This window comes from Pleurodeles waltl, chromosome 10, assembly GCF_031143425.1.
Source record: "Pleurodeles waltl isolate 20211129_DDA chromosome 10, aPleWal1.hap1.20221129, whole genome shotgun sequence".
Taxonomy (NCBI): domain Eukaryota; kingdom Metazoa; phylum Chordata; class Amphibia; order Caudata; family Salamandridae; genus Pleurodeles; species Pleurodeles waltl.
Window position 1 is genome coordinate 424556089 of NC_090449.1, and position 17890 is coordinate 424573978.

Sequence of the window (17890 nt, forward strand, 5' to 3'; positions counted from 1 at the left end):
TCACCAGACTGGATCCAGAAACTTTTGTAGCAATTCCCTTGTGTGTAATTAGGCGGCATCCTGCAGCTCTGCATCAAATCTGCACTGCCCCTGATGTGTTGTTGTTGCCTCCTTATATGCACCACCTCCGTGCGCTGACTTGAATTCCTTTCATTCCACACTTTCCAATGCTTATCCGGAGGATACAATTGCTAGTTTCCAACACCTCTAACTTGAGTGTTCCAAATCAGTCGCAGAGTTCATGTGAGTCCAGAGTGATGCACATGAAACGCACAAAGTCCAGACATGGATACCCAACGTCCCTCTACTCGCACCATTCAGTCACATGATCCTCTGGTACCTAAAGGCTATGGAGCAGTTCCACAGAGTAAACACCTGAAGTACTGCTGCTCATTCTCCTATCCCCAGTGGACAAGATTTGTCCACTGCAAGAGGTGGGGACCAAAATCTTTGGTACCCAACTAGATCTCACTGGACCACCTTCAGGCGTCAAGTGTCTGAGGTGGTGGCAATCGAACCGACTTTGACGGCCCTGTTGCCAATGCGACCCTGCCACTCAACCTCCAGCCAAGGACAGCCCCTTCTACGAGCGCCGAGCTGTTGGAACCCGCCCCGGGAGCATTGTCCGATGCCGTCCCCCAGGACTGGGCTAGACACCACTGGCCCGAGCCAGTACTGATGTCACCAATGCCGGAAATTGATCCAATTGTTTTTTTCAGACTCTGAAGCTCAGCCCTACTCTCTGGACTGTGACATTACGTCCATTCCAACCAATATGATGGTGACTATGAAGGTGATGTAGATGAAGAAGCAGATATCTTTGAAAGTCTCCATAATGCCAGTGGCCTAGTCCCTTCACCATGCATTGGGTTATCCTCTCTGAACAAGGCTACAGCTACTGAAGTTTCTGTCTTCTCTGCCGCAGTAATTGGGAGGGTAGACCTGCCCCTTGTGCACCCTGACTTTTTGCTCCAGCACCCCAAATCAGCTTGGTGGTACAAGCATTCTCCAGCCGAATCAACCTAAATTTGTTCCCTAAACACCCCCCCTCCCCCTGGTTGCAAAACAAATGCCTCCTGGGCAGGTACTCAACACATTGTAGAACAGTGTAGCAGACACCTTGCCAGCTGTCCCAGAAGAGATTAGACCAACCATACAAAGCTTCTTAAGAATTTTAGATTAAGCAAAGTATACCATCCACTCCAGTCTGGACATGGTCAAGTCTCTGGGTAGGGCAGTCCGAACCAGCATGGTGCTTAGGCACCACGCCTGGTTTCGCTCCACTGACTTTTTGTTGGATGTACAGCAGTCCCTCATGGAAATTACCTTTGAAAGCATAACATTCTTCGGAGCAAAGGCTGACTCAGCCTTGGAGAAATTTAAAGAGAACAAGGCCACAGGCTGCCCTCTAGGCCTAGCTAATCCTTCTCTGCAGTTCTTTCAACAACACCCCTTTCAAGGCTTCAGTAGGGAATATCTACAGATGCAACGTCAATACGTGCATCAGCACCAACAGGCTTTCCGTACATTTTGGGGTAGAGGCTGGGTAGTAGGCCAATAGTGTTCAGGTCTCTATCAATGGGTACCCTCAATCACAGAATTCAGGCATTATCTACCTATTCTCTGGAAATGCCACCCTCCCCGCAACACCTTCTGGAGGTCCACTTGTCCGTACTCCAAGTAAAAGTTCAGACTCTTTTGGCCAAGGAAGCTATAGAGCAGTGATTCCCAATCTGTGGTCCGACCCCTGGGCGTCCACAAAGCCTCCTCAGGGGGTCCGCGACTGTTTAGAAAATTAAACAGTATTATCAGATTTAGGTCCCCAGCTTTCAGTAAGGACTCAGTGGGGGGTCCCCAGATTCCAATAATGATTCAGTGAGGGTTCCAGTAATGATAAAGTTGGGGTCCACAGATGTCAAAAGTTTGAGAACCACTGCTATAGAGAGGTTGCCAACATTAGAGATCAGGACTGACAGTTACGCCTGTTTATTTTCTGGTGCTGAAGGACCCCCCCCCCCCCCCCCCTCCCCCAACCCTTAATTTGCACTGAAGTTGAAGATGCCAACTCTGACCGAAGTTCTGTCTGGCCAGGATCCAGTTGACTGGATGGTAGCACTTGACTTGTAGGAGGCATATTTTGACATTCCTGCCCTTCTGTCCTGCAGACATTACCTGAGGTTTCAGATAGGCCAAGAGAAATTTCAGTTCTCTTTGCTCCTCTTTTTCCTAACCAGTGCACCTCAGTTGTCCATAAAGTTGATGGTGTTAGTTGCAGCCCACCTGCTGAGGATGGAAATGCAAGTATTCCCACACCTCGCTGACTCGCTATTAAAGGCAGGCTCACCTCAGTCATAAAACACCTCCAGATGTCAGCCACCCCCTTGACATTGTTGAACTTCTCCATCAGTATGCCGAATTCACACCTGACTCCTTCACAAAGGCTCCCTTTTATTGAAGCCATCCTGGATAGAGTGCCCTTCTGACCCATCCCTCTGCTTCAAGTCCAGGACGTTTGGGATATGACCCAATGTTTTAACCCCCAAACTTGGTCTCAGTAAGAGCGGCTCTGATGCTTCTGGACCTCTTTGCCTCCTGCATCCTGCTAGTGGACCACACCAGACAGCACATCTGGCTCTGCAGTGACATCTGAAGTCTCCATGTGCTCTGCACCAAGGCAACCTATCCGTGCCGAAGGAGACTGGGAAAGACCTGCAGTGGTGGCTGCTTGACTGCAATTGGACCGGCAGTAGACCATTGTCTGTACCCCACTTGGGGCTAACAGTTGTGATGGATGCATTGTTACTGGGTTTGGAATGTCCTCTGGGAGAGGTAGAACTCCTAGGACTCTGGTCTCTGGCAGAAGCTCCCCTCCACACCAATGAGTTGGTGTTGCGGGTGATTTGTTTTGCACTGAGGGTGTTCTACTGACCATTAAGAGGAATAGGTGCAGACTCTTAGACAACATGACTGCAATGTGGTATTGCAACACAAACACAGATGTTGGGGTCATGGCATCTGTGCCACGAGACCTTGCGTCTCTGGAAGTGGAGATTGCTCAGGGCATCTCCCTGATTGCCTAGCACTTGGCAGGATGTTTCAACACCATGGTGGACAAACTCAGCCGATATTGCCTAGTGGATCACAAATGGCAGTTACACCAATGGTGGCGCAGGGCGTCTTCCACCAATTGGAAGAACCCTGGAAAAATCTATTTGCTATAACAGAGAATGTGCATTGTCAAAATGTTTGCACTTTGGAGTTCTCAGGGCAGTCCTCCTTCTGAGACGCTTTCCACCAGCATTTTGGGATGGTACTCCTGTATGCCTTTCTGCCACTCTCTCTCTTCCCCAAAGTACTGAATAAGATCGAGAGACTGGCCCCAAGTCATCCTAGAGGCTCTGGACTTGGTGAAGAGTGTGGTACCCGAAACGTCTGGCCATGAGCATTTATCCCTCCAATTTGTCTGCCCCTTTCAGGAGGATCTCTTGTTGCAGCAGTAGAGCATAGTTTTTTACCTGACCCTGCACAACTTAAACCTCCGTGTGTGGAGCTTGAGCAGGGACAGCTGATGACATTTGATCTCCCTACCAAAGGATGCACAAGGGAATTGTGGACTAGTTCTTGATTCCAGTCTTGTGTCTGTGAAAAATTTGCAAGGTGAGGACTCTGTGGTTAGTAGACCACCAAAAAAAGCACTGCCGAAAGTAAGTAACTTGTTCTTCAAAACTTTATTCAGCATCAATAAGTGAGTTTGCATTTCGTGAAAGGGCTGCAATGCCATTTTATGAACACTGCCTTTTCTACCTCCAACATTAACCCTTTTGCTGCCAGGCCTTTCCCCTCCTGTACCGAGCCTTTTTTTTTTTTTTTTGGGCTATTTGGAGCAGTTCGCGCTTAGGCCCTCATAACTTTTTGTTCACATAAGCTACCCACCCCAAATTTGCGTCCTTTTTTCCCAACATCATAGGGATTCTAGAGGTACCCAGACTTTCTGGGTTCCCCTGAAGGAGACCATTTTTTTTAAATGGGAAAAAAGGGCTGATGAATGCTCGTGGTTATTTCCCTGAAAATGGCATCAACAAAGGGTTTGCGGTGGCAAGATCACCATCTTCCCAGCTTTCAGTAACAGTCAGACTTGAATTAGAAAACCCAATTTTTCAATACAATTTTGACATTTTACTGGGACATACCCCATTTTTACTATTTTTTTTGGTGCTTTCAGCCTCCTTCCAGTTAGTGACCGAAATGGGTGAGAAACCAATGCTAGATCCCAGAAAGCTAAACATTTCTGAAAAGTAGAGAAGAATCTGGATTCAGCAAGGGGTCATTTGTGTAGATCCTACAAGGGTTGCCTACAGAAAATAACAACTGAAATAAAAAAAATATTGAGATTGGGGTGAACAGGCATTTTTCTCCACGTTTTACTCTTTTTTTTTTTTTTTTTTTTTTTCCTGCGATGTCAGATTTTTGAAAGCAATATACTGTTAAGTCAAAATGGCCACAAGATAAGGTGTTGCGAAGCAGTGGTTATTTGCACATCTCTGAATTCCGGGGTGCCCATACTAGCATGTGAATTACAGGGCATTTCTCAAATAGATGTCTTTTTTACACACTGTCTTACATTTGGAAGGAAGAAATGTAGAGAAAGACAAGGGGCAATAACACTTGTTTTGCTATTCTGTGTTCCCCCACGTCTCCCGTTAAAAATGGTACCTCACTTGCGTGGATAGGCCTAGCACCCGCGACAGGAAATGCCCCAAAACACAACGTGGACACATCACATTTTCACAAAGAAAACAGAGCTGTTTTTTACAAAGTGCCTAGCTGTGGATTTTGGCCTCTAGCTCAGCCGGCACCTAGGGAAATCTACCAAACCTGTGCATTTTTGAAAACTAGAGACCTAGGGGAATCCAGGATGGGGTGACTTGTGGGGCTCTGACCAGGTTCTGTTACCCAGAATCCTTTGCAAACCTCAAAATTTGGCCAAAAAAACACTTTTTCCTCATTTCGGTGACAGAAAGTTCTGGAATCTGAGAGAAGCCACAAATTTCCTTCCACCCAGCGTTCCCCCCCCCCCCCCCCCCCCAAGTCTGCCGATAAAAATGGTACCTCACTTTTATGGGTGGGCCTACTGCCCGCGAAAGGAAATGCACCAAAACACTATCTGGACACATCAAAATTATCAAATACAAAAATACCTGTTTTTGCAGGGGGGCACCTGCGTTTTTGGTCCTGGGCTCAGCATCCATCTAGGGAAACCTACCAAACCCAGACATTCCTGAAAACTAGACACTCGAGGGAGTCCAGTGAGGTGTGGCTTGCGTGGATCCCCCAATGTTTTCTTACCCAGAATCCTCCACAAACCTCAAATTTAGCTAAAAAAGAAATCAAATTTTTCCAACATTTCTGTGTGGGATCACTGCACTGGGACACATTTCATACCACCCAATGTTCCCCCTCAGTCTCCCGGTAAAAATGATACCTCATTTGTGTAGATGGGCCAAGTGCTTGTGAAAGGGAAGCGCCAAAAACATGTCGATATTGAGGGGGAACAAAAGGGGGTCCTAAAGGGCAGTTTGCCAAAAAACATTTTTAGGCTGACAAGTGCAGCAGAATTTTCATCAGTATAGATGAGACCATGCTGGGTGGTAGGAATTTTGCGGATTCCTGCAGATTCCAGAAGGTTCCATCACAAAAACGTGGGAAAAATGTGTGATTTCCAGCAAAGTTGGAGGTTTGCAGGGGATTGTGGGTACATAACTGGTGCGGGGTGCATGTGAAACACACCACCCTGGAATCACCCAGATGTTTCGTTTTCAGATGTCTAGGTCTTGTGGATTTTCCACATGGCAGCGTCCCAAAGTCCATACAGTGCAGCCCTCCCCATTCCAAGTGGGACGATTTTGAGAGTAAGCCAAGCTCTCATGGCCCAAATGTAAAACTAAAACCCAAAATAATCAAATGTCTTCTTGCTTGCTGTGGGATAAGATGTTTTAGAGTGCGGGGGAGCTGAAAGACTGTTACCCCCTTCATTTGAGGTGGGGGCGTAACTAGGCCCATACTGTTTGGTAGCCACCACCCATATATATATAATTTTTTGTAAATTCCCTGGCATCTAGTAGACTTTCTGCCTCCCCCGGGTGTGGATCAGGGGTAAGGGCAGAACAACTTTGGCCCCATTTATTTGGGGTGGGGGTATGGCCATACCCCCACCCTCTTATTTTTTAAAACAAAACTTCTCTGGCTTCGCAATCAGGCTGCTAAAATGCTCAGAGAGACTTCAGAGGTAAAGAAATTCCCTTCCTTCTCTTTTGAAGCCTCTCAGGCCTTCTCCACGTGATCAGAAGAGAAATGCTGAGCATTTCTCTTCCGATTGTGATGGGAGGAGACCTCTGTGATGGTCAGCACGCGATCGCGTGCTGACGTCACAGGGGTGGGGGGGCTGTCGTGGGTTGAAGGGGAACGGCTTCCCCTTCCATCCCTGCCTTTGGGGGTGGAAGGGAAGAACACAGAGGGAGCGCTAGCACTCCCTCTGGGGTCTATGATGCCCAGGACGTAATGGTTACATCCTGGGCACACAAGCAAAATAAAAGATGCATAAATGTATACATTCCTTATCATTAAATACGGACCTCTTTAATTCCACATATCTTAGTTTTAAAAGATTACCTCTCAGCGCCCTATTGTGGTCAACCCTCTATTTCCCTGCCGCCCTTTCATTCCTCTGTGCTGTTGCTAACTTCCTGGCTCCTTCTCCACTCTTGTTTGTTTTGGGTTTGTTAAGACCCTCCAGCTCTCTGCTGCTTGAAGCCTCTCAGCTCATTGAGTTGTGATACTGTGGCTGAACCCTACCTCGCAGTATTGCACACCCGCCAGCTACAAAGCTCATCAATTGGTTGTACAGCGCTTAGAAACAAAGGCTCAATGTGAAGCACCACATTCAAAAGCTATTATTTTTGCACCTAACCTGCAGGGATTGCAGCTATTCCACGAATTGCTGCCAATGAGTCCTCAGCATTGTGCAACTGCAACATATCATTTGTGCAGTGTGCTTTTGTTGTGCTTTCCCATCTCCCACGGCTGCCACTCTCTGTGCTGATTTTATTGCCTATCTGTATTTGTCACCCTATCCAAACTGTGCTTCTTTACCTTTCGCTCACTGAGCAGCCCCCGTTAGATATCCATCAGTTTACTTGTGCTGCCTCTCATATCGCTGTGTAGTTCTGTATGACTTTTTGCTGCTGGAGCACTGACCTTCTTGTTCAAGTCAAGTAACTTCCTGTAGTTATTCTTTGGTTGGGTATAAGTTTTCTGACATTTATTATAACTTTGCTTATGGACCCTGCTTGCAGGTAATTGTCAGTGTGTTCTTGGCCACACCCACCTCAGTGTGCCCTCATAACAAGATTATTCAGGCCACCGGAAGTGAGGTATGTGCCGTCATACATTCTGGATGTTGGAAGATCTCAGTGGCTGTTTTTCTGCGTACTAAAGCCAGAGCTATCTGAATGAGACACCTCTGCATCAAATAAGACATGTATGTTTTTTATTTAAGTTAGTCGACTAGTTCGTCTGATAGGCTTGGAGTAAAAGGAGAGAACAAATGTTTATTAAATGAAAATTGCAAATAAGAGTAAATTGAGTTAGGAGTTTTTATGTAGTGCAAAGACACTAGAAATATATTTGTGTTAGCTGAGCAGCATGAAGTAAGCCAGAACCTTTGATGCTGGTCCTTGAAGTAGGTGCCTTAATGTCTTTGATGCCATCTCTTACGGCATCTCCATTGTCTTAAAGCTATTGCGGCTGCATAAAAATACATGGTGCATATGGCTAACCTTAAAGGTCTGAAATTAAATTTGTATGAAAGGATTGTTAATGGTCTTGGGAGTACATATTGTATTGGATGCTCACTTCAGGACACAGGAGGTTTGTAGTTTCTTCATGGTGCTCCTAACGTTCTTCTGACGTTGGAATTGTTTTCAATTTTTATTTTTACTCAGAGGCCTCGTCGGACTCCTTTATTAACAAAGACCATCCCAAAAATCTCTTTGACGTCCTCTGGGCATTCCAATACTGCCTGCATTGATAGGGGGATGGATGATGATGAAGCACCAGAAGCTTGCCACAATGTCCCCGCCCGAGTGAAGGCTGGAGATGATGGAGTCCATGTGCATACCCACCCAGACGGTGGGGTCACCATTCACAGACACAGCATCAGCTCAGATGAGGTATGGAATCAGAGGATCAAGACGAGCATAAACTGCTTTCAGTCCAAGGGCGAAAACGCTTTTGTGGCTTGCATATATGTCCTTAATTGATCTCTAATGCTGTGCATTCAGAATTGTTTTCATCTTCCACTCTCTGTTAATTGTGTGGACATTTCTATCTATGGGTGCTGCATCTTTGCTTTTTCCAATCCTTTTTATATTTGCATTTAATAATATTGGTGGATTTTTAGGTCCCTCACACCAAGGAGATCAAGCTAGTGAGCTTATCTGGAAAGAAACTCTTGATGAAAACGGTAAGAAGTTCTTCAATAATAAATGACCATTTTGTGTCCCAGACTTTGAGAATTGTGTGATACTCTAGGTTTCAGGTGCGCATAGGCACTGTATTCAATGCATCTCTGATGAAAAAGGGAGCTTAATAGTTGAGAACCAACATTCAACCTCATATTAGAACCACGTTCTGTAGTTGAAGAGCTCTTTGAGAGCAGCATTTAGTCTAAAATGTCAGTTATGTGGGGTGGCTGTACAAACCTTTAGAATCATGAAGCACAAGCAATAATATTATTTTCTCTTCTAGAGGCTCCTGCCTGATCCAATCCTTAAGCTGAGTAAAATCATTGGCTTTGGGGGCTATACAACCCGATGGGTAAGTAGTCAATCATTTGGGGTTTAATGGGGATAGACAATTAAGCTTTACTTCAGATGGTATAGAATGAAAAGCAGCAGGACGTTTTATTACAGTAACAAACAAAAGATCGTGCAAAGCGTATTAGCTTTTTGCAGAGCATATATCTGACTGTGCCCTGTTATTTCACATAACTTGCTTTCATTGGTGGTCACAGGTGTACGGAAAATAATAAAAATATAGATTAGAGAAATTATCAATGTATTAGAGGTACAGCTAGACCATTTCAAAATAATATTTTATTCTGTAAGTCTAAGTCCTTGCAATTGGGCCCAAGTTCTCCTTTTATGGGCAGGGTTGGAATAATTTGCATAAGAGTGGGCCATTTCTTTAATAACACAGTTCAATGGTGGGAATATTACCCAGATGTATTTACAGTGGGTAAGAGGTGCCTCCCTAGGCATTTGCATGTTAATATTGTCCTGTCTTCCTTTACTTTCAATGGCCGCCTCACTTCCATATTTTATTTCTCTACCCTGTCTTACATTCGTGGCTCCTCTTCCCTGTTTCCCTGTATGCTGTATGAAAGGGTTCTCTGGGTGTCATGCTACTTTTCTTCTTTATATTGTAATTGTTACTGGAATTTCTTTTTCAAATTACCAACTGTATTGCTTACTGTGCCAATCTGTGTTTTTCAGGCACTTTGGAATAAATTGGGCACTTCTGTGGTTTATCCGTGCCATGCTATTATAGTTGCCATGCAGATTGATACCGGTGAACAGACATTCTTTCTTGGACACACGGACAAGGTAAAATAGATTAGCTTGTCACCCTATTTCAGCGTTGGCTACTCTTGTCTCATGATGCTGCCACAGATTATATGAGCAACGACTGAGGCTTACAGTTGAAGTATTTACTAAAAAGGGGGTGTAGACCAATGAATGAGGAGAAGGGAACGTTTGATGTAGGTGCAGTTGTTTGGAATGGGAAATTGTCTGGAATTATGCTGGATATGATGGTGATAATGTAGGACCAGTGGCTGGCTGATGGTGAAGGAGCAGTGGTTTTGGGGATGTTAGTGTAGGAACTATGAATAGGGAGAGGGACGTAATGCAGTGACTGCCTAGTGGAATATGAGCAGTAGTTAAGGGAGCTTATTCGTAAGGGCTAGATATGGGGGGATGGTGTAGAAGCAATGACTGGAAAGTTTTTATGGAACATTGTTTAGGATTGCTGGCTGTGGGGAAATGTAGCAGTGATACCACATCAAATATTGACTAGTGTTCCAGTACAGGTGATAATAGGTGAATGTATGTAAATGCTAACTATGCAGATGATCTTGAAGCAAGCTGGTTTTGTTTGAGCAGTTACTCCGATGGATACCTAATCTACCTGCAGATTGCTAATTTTTTGAATATCCCTATGATCTGTTTGGATCCAGAACCATTCCAAAAGCTCTCCCATGCAGGTAAGGGCTGCTGGCTCTATCACAAGCTTGCATGCGTCCGCTGTCATGTCACTGGAGCCCCTAAAGCCCCCTGTCGGCATGCTGCTGTTGGCTGCTTCTTTCTGAGCCATTGATGCAATCTGGAGCCTTTAACTCTCCTCAAGAGAATTATCATTATTTGATGATTTTGTTACTTCATTTTATTACTGCAGTTTTCTTCAGTATGTCGCCACCAAAACAATCTGGATTCAAGGCAAGTCAAGACTGCGAGGGTCCGATGTCCATCATGGACACTCATTTAAACTCTCTGATACCTTGGATTTGATTATGACGTTGATGCATGTGGCTCCTGTTTAAAAAAAAAAAAAAAAATGCATCCCAAGGCGCTTACAGAAAGCAAAGCCAACCTGTTAATAGCCAAAGCTTGTGGTTTAACATCTGGGACTTATGGATTTTGAGATCGTGGATGAGATTTTCTATCACCTCATTCTTCAAAGTCATCAAAGGGAAAATGCAAGTAAAAGAGAAGACAAAAGCCCAGGTGTTGTTCTTTGAGAAGCATGTGGCTGAGACCTCCAACTTCTCTTCATCTTGCATCAGACCAAGAACAACCCACAGAAGATAATCTGGTGCCCAGTTTTCCACGCTAGATGCTCCATCTCAGCTGGCACAGTTCCAGCTAGTGTTCCACCTAGGGTGTCAATCCAGAGGCACCAGTCCAAACACCCATACCCAGAGTTTAACACGTGGGACAGATCCATCATTATTCCTGAAAGCCGAGTTCAGCTTTTTCAACATGACTATGATCTCCTCTTGTGCACCAACTGGTCCCATGGGACAAATGTCATACTCGCTGGGAGGTGTTCCAGCACCCTAAAAGCCAGCACCCTTCATACCCTTCCTGCGTTGCCTTAAGTGTCCCGGGTGCCTACACAACTGATGCCAGCAGCACGAATGCTGAAGTCTGCTCTACCTCAGTTACTTGTTCCAACTTCATCTCCTTTGTCGTCAAAGCGCAATAGATCTGTGATGACACAGCTGATTCCAGTGGTGCCACAAACGACACCTCCGGAGCAGCTACCAAGCCAGCTGGAATACCTGCCTCTTGTGCCCCCATCATTCTAAAAGGGAAGCACAGACGCTTGTAGAAGAAGAGATTTCTTCCTTCAGGGATGAAGATACCTAAGATGAGATAGGTGATGAACACATAATGATGGACCTGCATTTTGAAGGCTTGAAGGGTGCCACGGGCCTCAATACTTTTCCCCCACCCCCAAGTGGGAATTGCTCTCCCCACAGAGTCTCCCTCAACCTGAAGTGACATCATATTCTGTAGAGAGAAGCAGCAGAAATTCTTGATCTGGAACTTTCATCTACAGAGGTCAAATCCAAAGTCCCGACTGAGCCTACTTTGGCTATTTGGGAAAAACTAACAACATTTACAGCTGTTTCCAGGCAGATAGGGTCAGCAGGGGTACGTTTGTAACAACAAGCTGACTTTTAGTCAACCCTTGCTTCCCCAGAAAATCTTGTGGTAAAGGTTTCATGTTCTTCAAAATTGTCTCCCAGATCATGACCTTCCTCACCATCTGATTGAGATACACAGAAATTGTATTTTCGGCTGGAAGTGTGGCACCCCAGTCCATAAATACCACTGCCTTATGGGAAATATTTGCACGCGCTGATCGATTTGGTTCGGTCTGTTACCCCCAACTTGTCAAACGAGGTTCAGGATCACTTCAAAGAGCTCATAAATGATGGTCATCCCTCTCAAAGAGGTCATTCAGTCCAGCATTTACACTGTGGATTTAGTGGCTAGAGCTATGGTGACTTCAGTCTCCCAAAGAAGACCCTCCTGGTCGCTAAATTCAAGCTTCTCTCTGGATGTCCAAACTACATACTTGGACTTACACTTTGATGCATCTCTCCTTTCTTTGGTGCGGAGGCAGACTTAGCTCTTAAAAGATTCAAAGACAGCAAAGCCAGAGCTAGATCCCTTGTCTAAAACCAAACCTAGAGATTACTGACAGTTTAATAAAATTTGTGGGTTTAGTAAAGGCTTCTCCTTTTTGAAGGCACCAACAAAATTCTGCTCAACACCAGTAACAGGCAGAACCACTCTACAGAAATTACGAGCGGCATGGCAGGGAATAACAACTTGCCCTATCCCTGCCTCTCTCTCCTCTTCCTCTTACCCAGCCACAACATGGAAGCAGCCCCAGTTCCGCATTTTTGGAATACTCATCACCCATTGGAGTTGGGTAGCCTTCTCCTTTTCACAAGCATGGAGTGTCATACCTTCAGACCTTTTGGGTCTTACAAATTGTGGAAAGAGAGTATGCCTAATGCTTCTAAAAATCGCCACCTCCCTTCCCTCGCCAGCCAGATTCCCTTCTGCAAGGCCATCTTCACATCCTTCAACAACCATTTTAAATCCTTGCTCCAAAACTGCGTAGTGCAGTAGGTTCCAGAGGAGCAATGGGGTCAAAGATGTTACTCTTATTTCTTCTTGATCCCCCCAAAAGGACTGTGGTCTAAGTCCAATCCTAGACCTCAGGGTTTTGAACTGGTTTCTCAAAAAGGAAAGTTCAAAAGGCTATCCCTGACTCAGGTTTTGCTGCTGCTGGAAACGGAAGATTGGATGAAGTGGTCGACCTGCAGGATGCTTCCCCATCCTGCAGTCACACAGGAAGTTCCTTTGCTTCACGGTTAGATCATAAAATTACCAGTTTGTGGGTATTTTGACCTAATTTCAGCACCTTGAGTGTTCACAAAGGTGATGACCGTGGTTGCAGCCCATCTAAGATGAACGGGAATCCCAATATCTTACGTGGACGACTGACCCATCGAGGTCCGCTCTCCAGAGATTGTATCTTGCCACTTGTAGGCAACAACCACCTTGTAGTTCAACATGGCCTTTTCAATCAACAAGCCCAAATCTTACCTGGTGCCCTTTCTGTACATCCTTTTAATAGGGCCAGCACAGGACATTGCATCAAATAGAGCCTTCCCTCCTCAGAGGGTTAAATATATTCAGGCAATAATTGCAATATTTCAGGATGGAGCGATCATTTATTCCCTGCCAGTCATACGACTACTCGGTCTGCTAGCCTTCTACATTCTGGCACATGGGGCTGTCCAATGGTATCTCTGCAGGCAACTTTACAATGAGACACCTCACCAAAACTGTTTATTCCAGCATATGGTCCAGATTTGTTACATGGTAGAGATGGTGCTATACATTCCCATCCCTATTCCCCTCTCCCCCCCCCCCCCCCCCCCCCCCCAACCCCTTCAGGCTCACCTGTCTGATATTCTCAATTTTCCCCTCTTGCTGGCACTTTCCTGCTCCATTTATCATGCTACAACGGGATCTCAATTTGGTTCTTACTTTATTAACATGCACACTATTTCAACTTTTACATTGTTGTCCCTTTATAGTTATTTACTTTCAAGACAATCTTCTTACTCATCTGGCTGATGTGATAGTGGTTAAGCGAACCTTAGGCGCAGAGTGTAAACCGCCCTTCACCGCTTTCATCCCCAACAAACTGGTATTACCAACCAGGATTGCCTTCCTGCTGAAAGTGGTCACTTCCTTCCACTAAGGCCAATCGTTCACCCTTCCCACATTCTACCGGCCTCCACATCCTCAGAAAGAAGGGGAAAGACTTCTTCATCTTGATACCAAGAGAGTGGTGCGCCCTACAAAGCAGAACATGTGAATTCAGGCTAGAAGATCAGCACTTTGAGATATGTTGGAATAATGAAAGTCAAGGTGTTAGAAATGAAATGGGGTTTCTGGTTGGCTAGGGTATACAACTAAGCCAGGCAGAACCCACCACTGTAGTCAAGGGAGGGAGTTGCATAGGATAACCCCTGCTCCCTTGGTAGCTTGGCTCGAGCAGTCACGCTTATTAAAGAGGCAAAACATAAAGCGTTTTCACAACACACTTGACACAATACATACACCACAAAAGAAACACAACAAGAAGTTGCAATCCACAAAAGGACATTCTCAAGATTGATTATCCTGTGCAGCAAGATCTGCGACCATATGGTGCACAGGGAACTTCCAGAAGGTATTGGGGCCCATTCTACCAGATCCCTACTTCTGCTTGAGAGCTAGAGAGAAGAGTGCATGTGATCGATATATGCAAAGTGGAACTTGCTCCCCCTTCATCCTTTGGCGAAACACTATTGTCTGAATTCTAAAGTAAGGAGGGGTGATTGAATAACTGAATGAGCGAAGCAATTTGTCTATTTTGTATAGACAGCCATGTGGTCACCTCTGGGTGGAGGGACTGCTTGGGGAATCTTCTCAAATGTGAGGAATCTTCAGGTCAAAGTATTAATCAGAAGCACAAGTTACTGACCTTCTGTGACACTGCTTTTGGTGAATGCTATATCTACCTGCAGATTCCTTACCCACCCACCTACTTCCCCTTTTGCATGACTGTGTCTATGAATAGTTCTGTTGGTTTTCTAGTTTTACAGACAACTGTGCCTATCTAATTAAGATGTTGGTTTCATCCATTCACCTCCAAGATGCTATAAAAATATGGATGGTAACTGACATCAGAACGCCAACTAGGGTGTTTTATGACTCCAGTGACATCACAGAGCCCCGCATGCAAGCTCATGATAGTCAACACCCCCACCTATCAGCGTTGGAGAGCTACTGAAAATGTTCTGGATTCAAACTGACACTTGGGATATTCAAAAGGTAAGAAATATGAATGTAGATGTAATAACCAACAGAAAAACCGCTAATGAAAGGTACGCAAGTTGCGCTTTTAGGGGATTAATTAAAATTAGTTCTTTGATGCTGATGTATAAATAATACTGAGCCATCTCGTAAACCATAGCAATCATTAATTGTTAGGGGAGGTTAAGAGCTTTGGATGACTAGATACTAACATTGCTTTAGAAATCATCTGCGACACTGAAACTGTCAATTGTGCCTATGAATGTTCTCTGCAGGTATCCGCTTTGGCGTTTAATGGAAACTGCACATTGTTGGCATCGGCACAAACTGGCAACTTAAGTATGGTGCGCCTGTGGAATTTTCTGAAAGGTTCTTGTCTCTCCATGTTTAAAAGTCATGTGCACTCTGTCTCATCACTCAGGTATGTTCATCGGAAGAGACTGGGCGATGTGTGGGCAGAAAGTGTTTCATTGGAAGTTTACGCAACATGATTGATTTATGAATTTAAGCAAGATTGTTTAATACTGAGAAACATCTGTGAATGTCCACAAAGCTGAAGCCTTCTGGGAATCCACTCATTTCTTCCTATCTGTGCTTAACTTTTGGACATCAGATACAAATTGAGATACAAATTGAGTCTTTGTGAAAACTTTATCCAAGGTTTTAGTGTTGAGAACACCCACAAACCAATGCTATCGTGAATTGTTTTTTTTCTGTTGTCGGTATCTAACGGTTCCAAAGTGCTTGGATAACAAACTGCATCAGAATCTGACATTTGTTCAAGTCAGAGCCTCTTTTAATAACTTAAGGCCTGATTTTGATCTTGGCAAATGGAATACTTTGTAATAATCGTAACGGATATTCCGTCTGCTGTATTAAGATCTCCATAGGATATAGTGGGATCGTAATACAGCGGACACAATATCAGTCACGTTTGTGACTGAGTAACCCCATCCGCCAAGATTGTAATCAGGCCCTTAGCTTGGTTTTGAATTGGCAATATCTGCTGGTGTCCAACTTTCTTTCCCACCTGTAGGAAAATACCCTCTTTTTGGCATGTTACCCCCAATTTCTGCCTTATGTCAGTGTGTTTTGACTGAGACACTGGGATCCTGCTAGCCAGGACCCCAGTGCTTATGGTTTTTGGCCTGCTTGTCAGTATGTTTCACTGTTTTTGAAAGTATGCTTGACTGTGTCACTGGAGTCCTGCTAACCAGGACCCCAGTGCTTATGCTCTCTCTCTCTCCTCTCAAATTGATTACTACTTACTAGTAACTCAGTATTTCATCCCAAATTGGCATACTGGTCAATATAAGTCCTCACTATATGGTACTTGGGTACCCAGGGCATTAGGGTTCCAGGGGAACCCTATGGGCTGCAGCATTACTTTTGCCACCCATAGGGAGCCCATGCAAAGGCTTCTGCAGGACTGCCATTGCAGCCTGTGTGAAATGGTGCATGCACCATTTCACAGCCATTTACACTGCATCAGGCCACTTATAAGTCATCTATATGTCAGGCCTTCCAACTCTGAAGGTTGGGGGCAAAGTACCTCTGTTTGAGGGCATCCCTGCACTAGCAGAGGTGTCCCCACGTCGTGCAGGGGCATTTTCCTTGACTTCAGGAATGCGAGGACACCATTTTATGCGTGCACTGGACATAAGTCAATACTTTTTTAATTTTATTTTTTTAATATGTTGTTATTATTATATCAGCCAACAGGCAACACTAAAGAAAGATACAGGTGATTACAATTTGCTCCAGGGAATAGGTACATTGAAGTTTTCTTGGTTTGCCACATTTCCCATTCCTGTGCAGGAGACCCCCCCCCCCCCCCCCCCCCAAATCATGGATGCGCGGGAGCCCCCACGCACGTGAGCAAAAGGGCGCAGTGAGGTAATGTACATTTGAAGTGCATAATTGGCACACCATGTGAGATAGCAGTAATGAGATTAAAGGTACAGAGGAAGGACACAAAGAATAGAGCAGGAGTGGGTTGAGCGAGCGCCGTAAGGGAGGAGGGAGCAAAGGACTGACAAGCTAGCCCCCAAGCCAGGGCCGCGCGGCCATACCTGCAGCCCAAGAGTAATTCAGGGAGGGTCCGGGGGCCTGGGGGCCCCAACTCGGGGAGAAGGCGATGGTGTGGCAGCCCCGAGTAAAAGCACCCACGGCAGCCGGACCCCCTAATTTAGATCGTCCCTGGAGAGCCAGTACGGGGTCTCCCCCCACCTTTTTGTTTAGCAATATACCTGGGCTGTCCTCATATCTCAGTTACGTATGTTGGTTTACGACTTGTGGTGTATGTGACAGTGAGCACTTGTGTTGGTGTCTTGGAGTCATTGTTTAAGTGTCAGGTGTTATCTGTTATTTACTATTTTCAGTGAGGACGCTAGTCATCCTTTCTTTCTACAACACTCACAAGAGTTCCATGTGTCCAGGCCCTTGACCAGGATTACTTTGTCCAAGAGGAGCTGCAGTGTCTGTGCTTCAGCTTTAGCCCACCGCAGCAGCTCAGCACGCCACTGGACAATACTTGGGGCGCTCTGTGCTTTCCATTGCATGGCTATAAGGCGCCTATACATCACCAGTGCTAGGGCAATACATCGAAATGTGTGTTTGCGTTTTTTGGGACACTGCCCTATGCCCAATAAGCATAATTCGGGACTGGGAGTTAGTGTAGTGTCTGTCCACTCGGCTAGCAAAGTTATTATGTCATTCCATACGTTTCGGATTGGGGACAGTCTCATGTCATATGAAAGAAAGTGGCTTCTGTGGTTCCGCATCTGGGACACGATTGCGGCGACTGTGGAAACATGCATGTTTGGTGCACATAGTTGAACTGTGTGTACCGGAAGCGGGGGTTACGGTATACTTCATAGATC

At 45.2% G+C, this 17890-nt stretch overlaps 1 protein-coding gene across 3 annotated transcripts in view; it reads left to right on the top strand.

The window, feature by feature from the left end:
• Positions 1 to 17890, top strand: part of WDR90 (WD repeat domain 90) — a 1338149-nt gene that overhangs the window by 87673 nt on the left and 1232586 nt on the right. For all 3 annotated transcript variants that reach the window (XM_069210679.1, XM_069210680.1, XM_069210681.1), the window contains exons 9-13: positions 8001 to 8228; positions 8459 to 8521; positions 8806 to 8874; positions 9552 to 9662; positions 15284 to 15429. In XM_069210679.1, coding sequence (XP_069066780.1) covers positions 8001 to 8228; positions 8459 to 8521; positions 8806 to 8874; positions 9552 to 9662; positions 15284 to 15429 — 617 coding nt within the window. The remainder of the gene's footprint in view (positions 1 to 8000; positions 8229 to 8458; positions 8522 to 8805; positions 8875 to 9551; positions 9663 to 15283; positions 15430 to 17890) is intronic.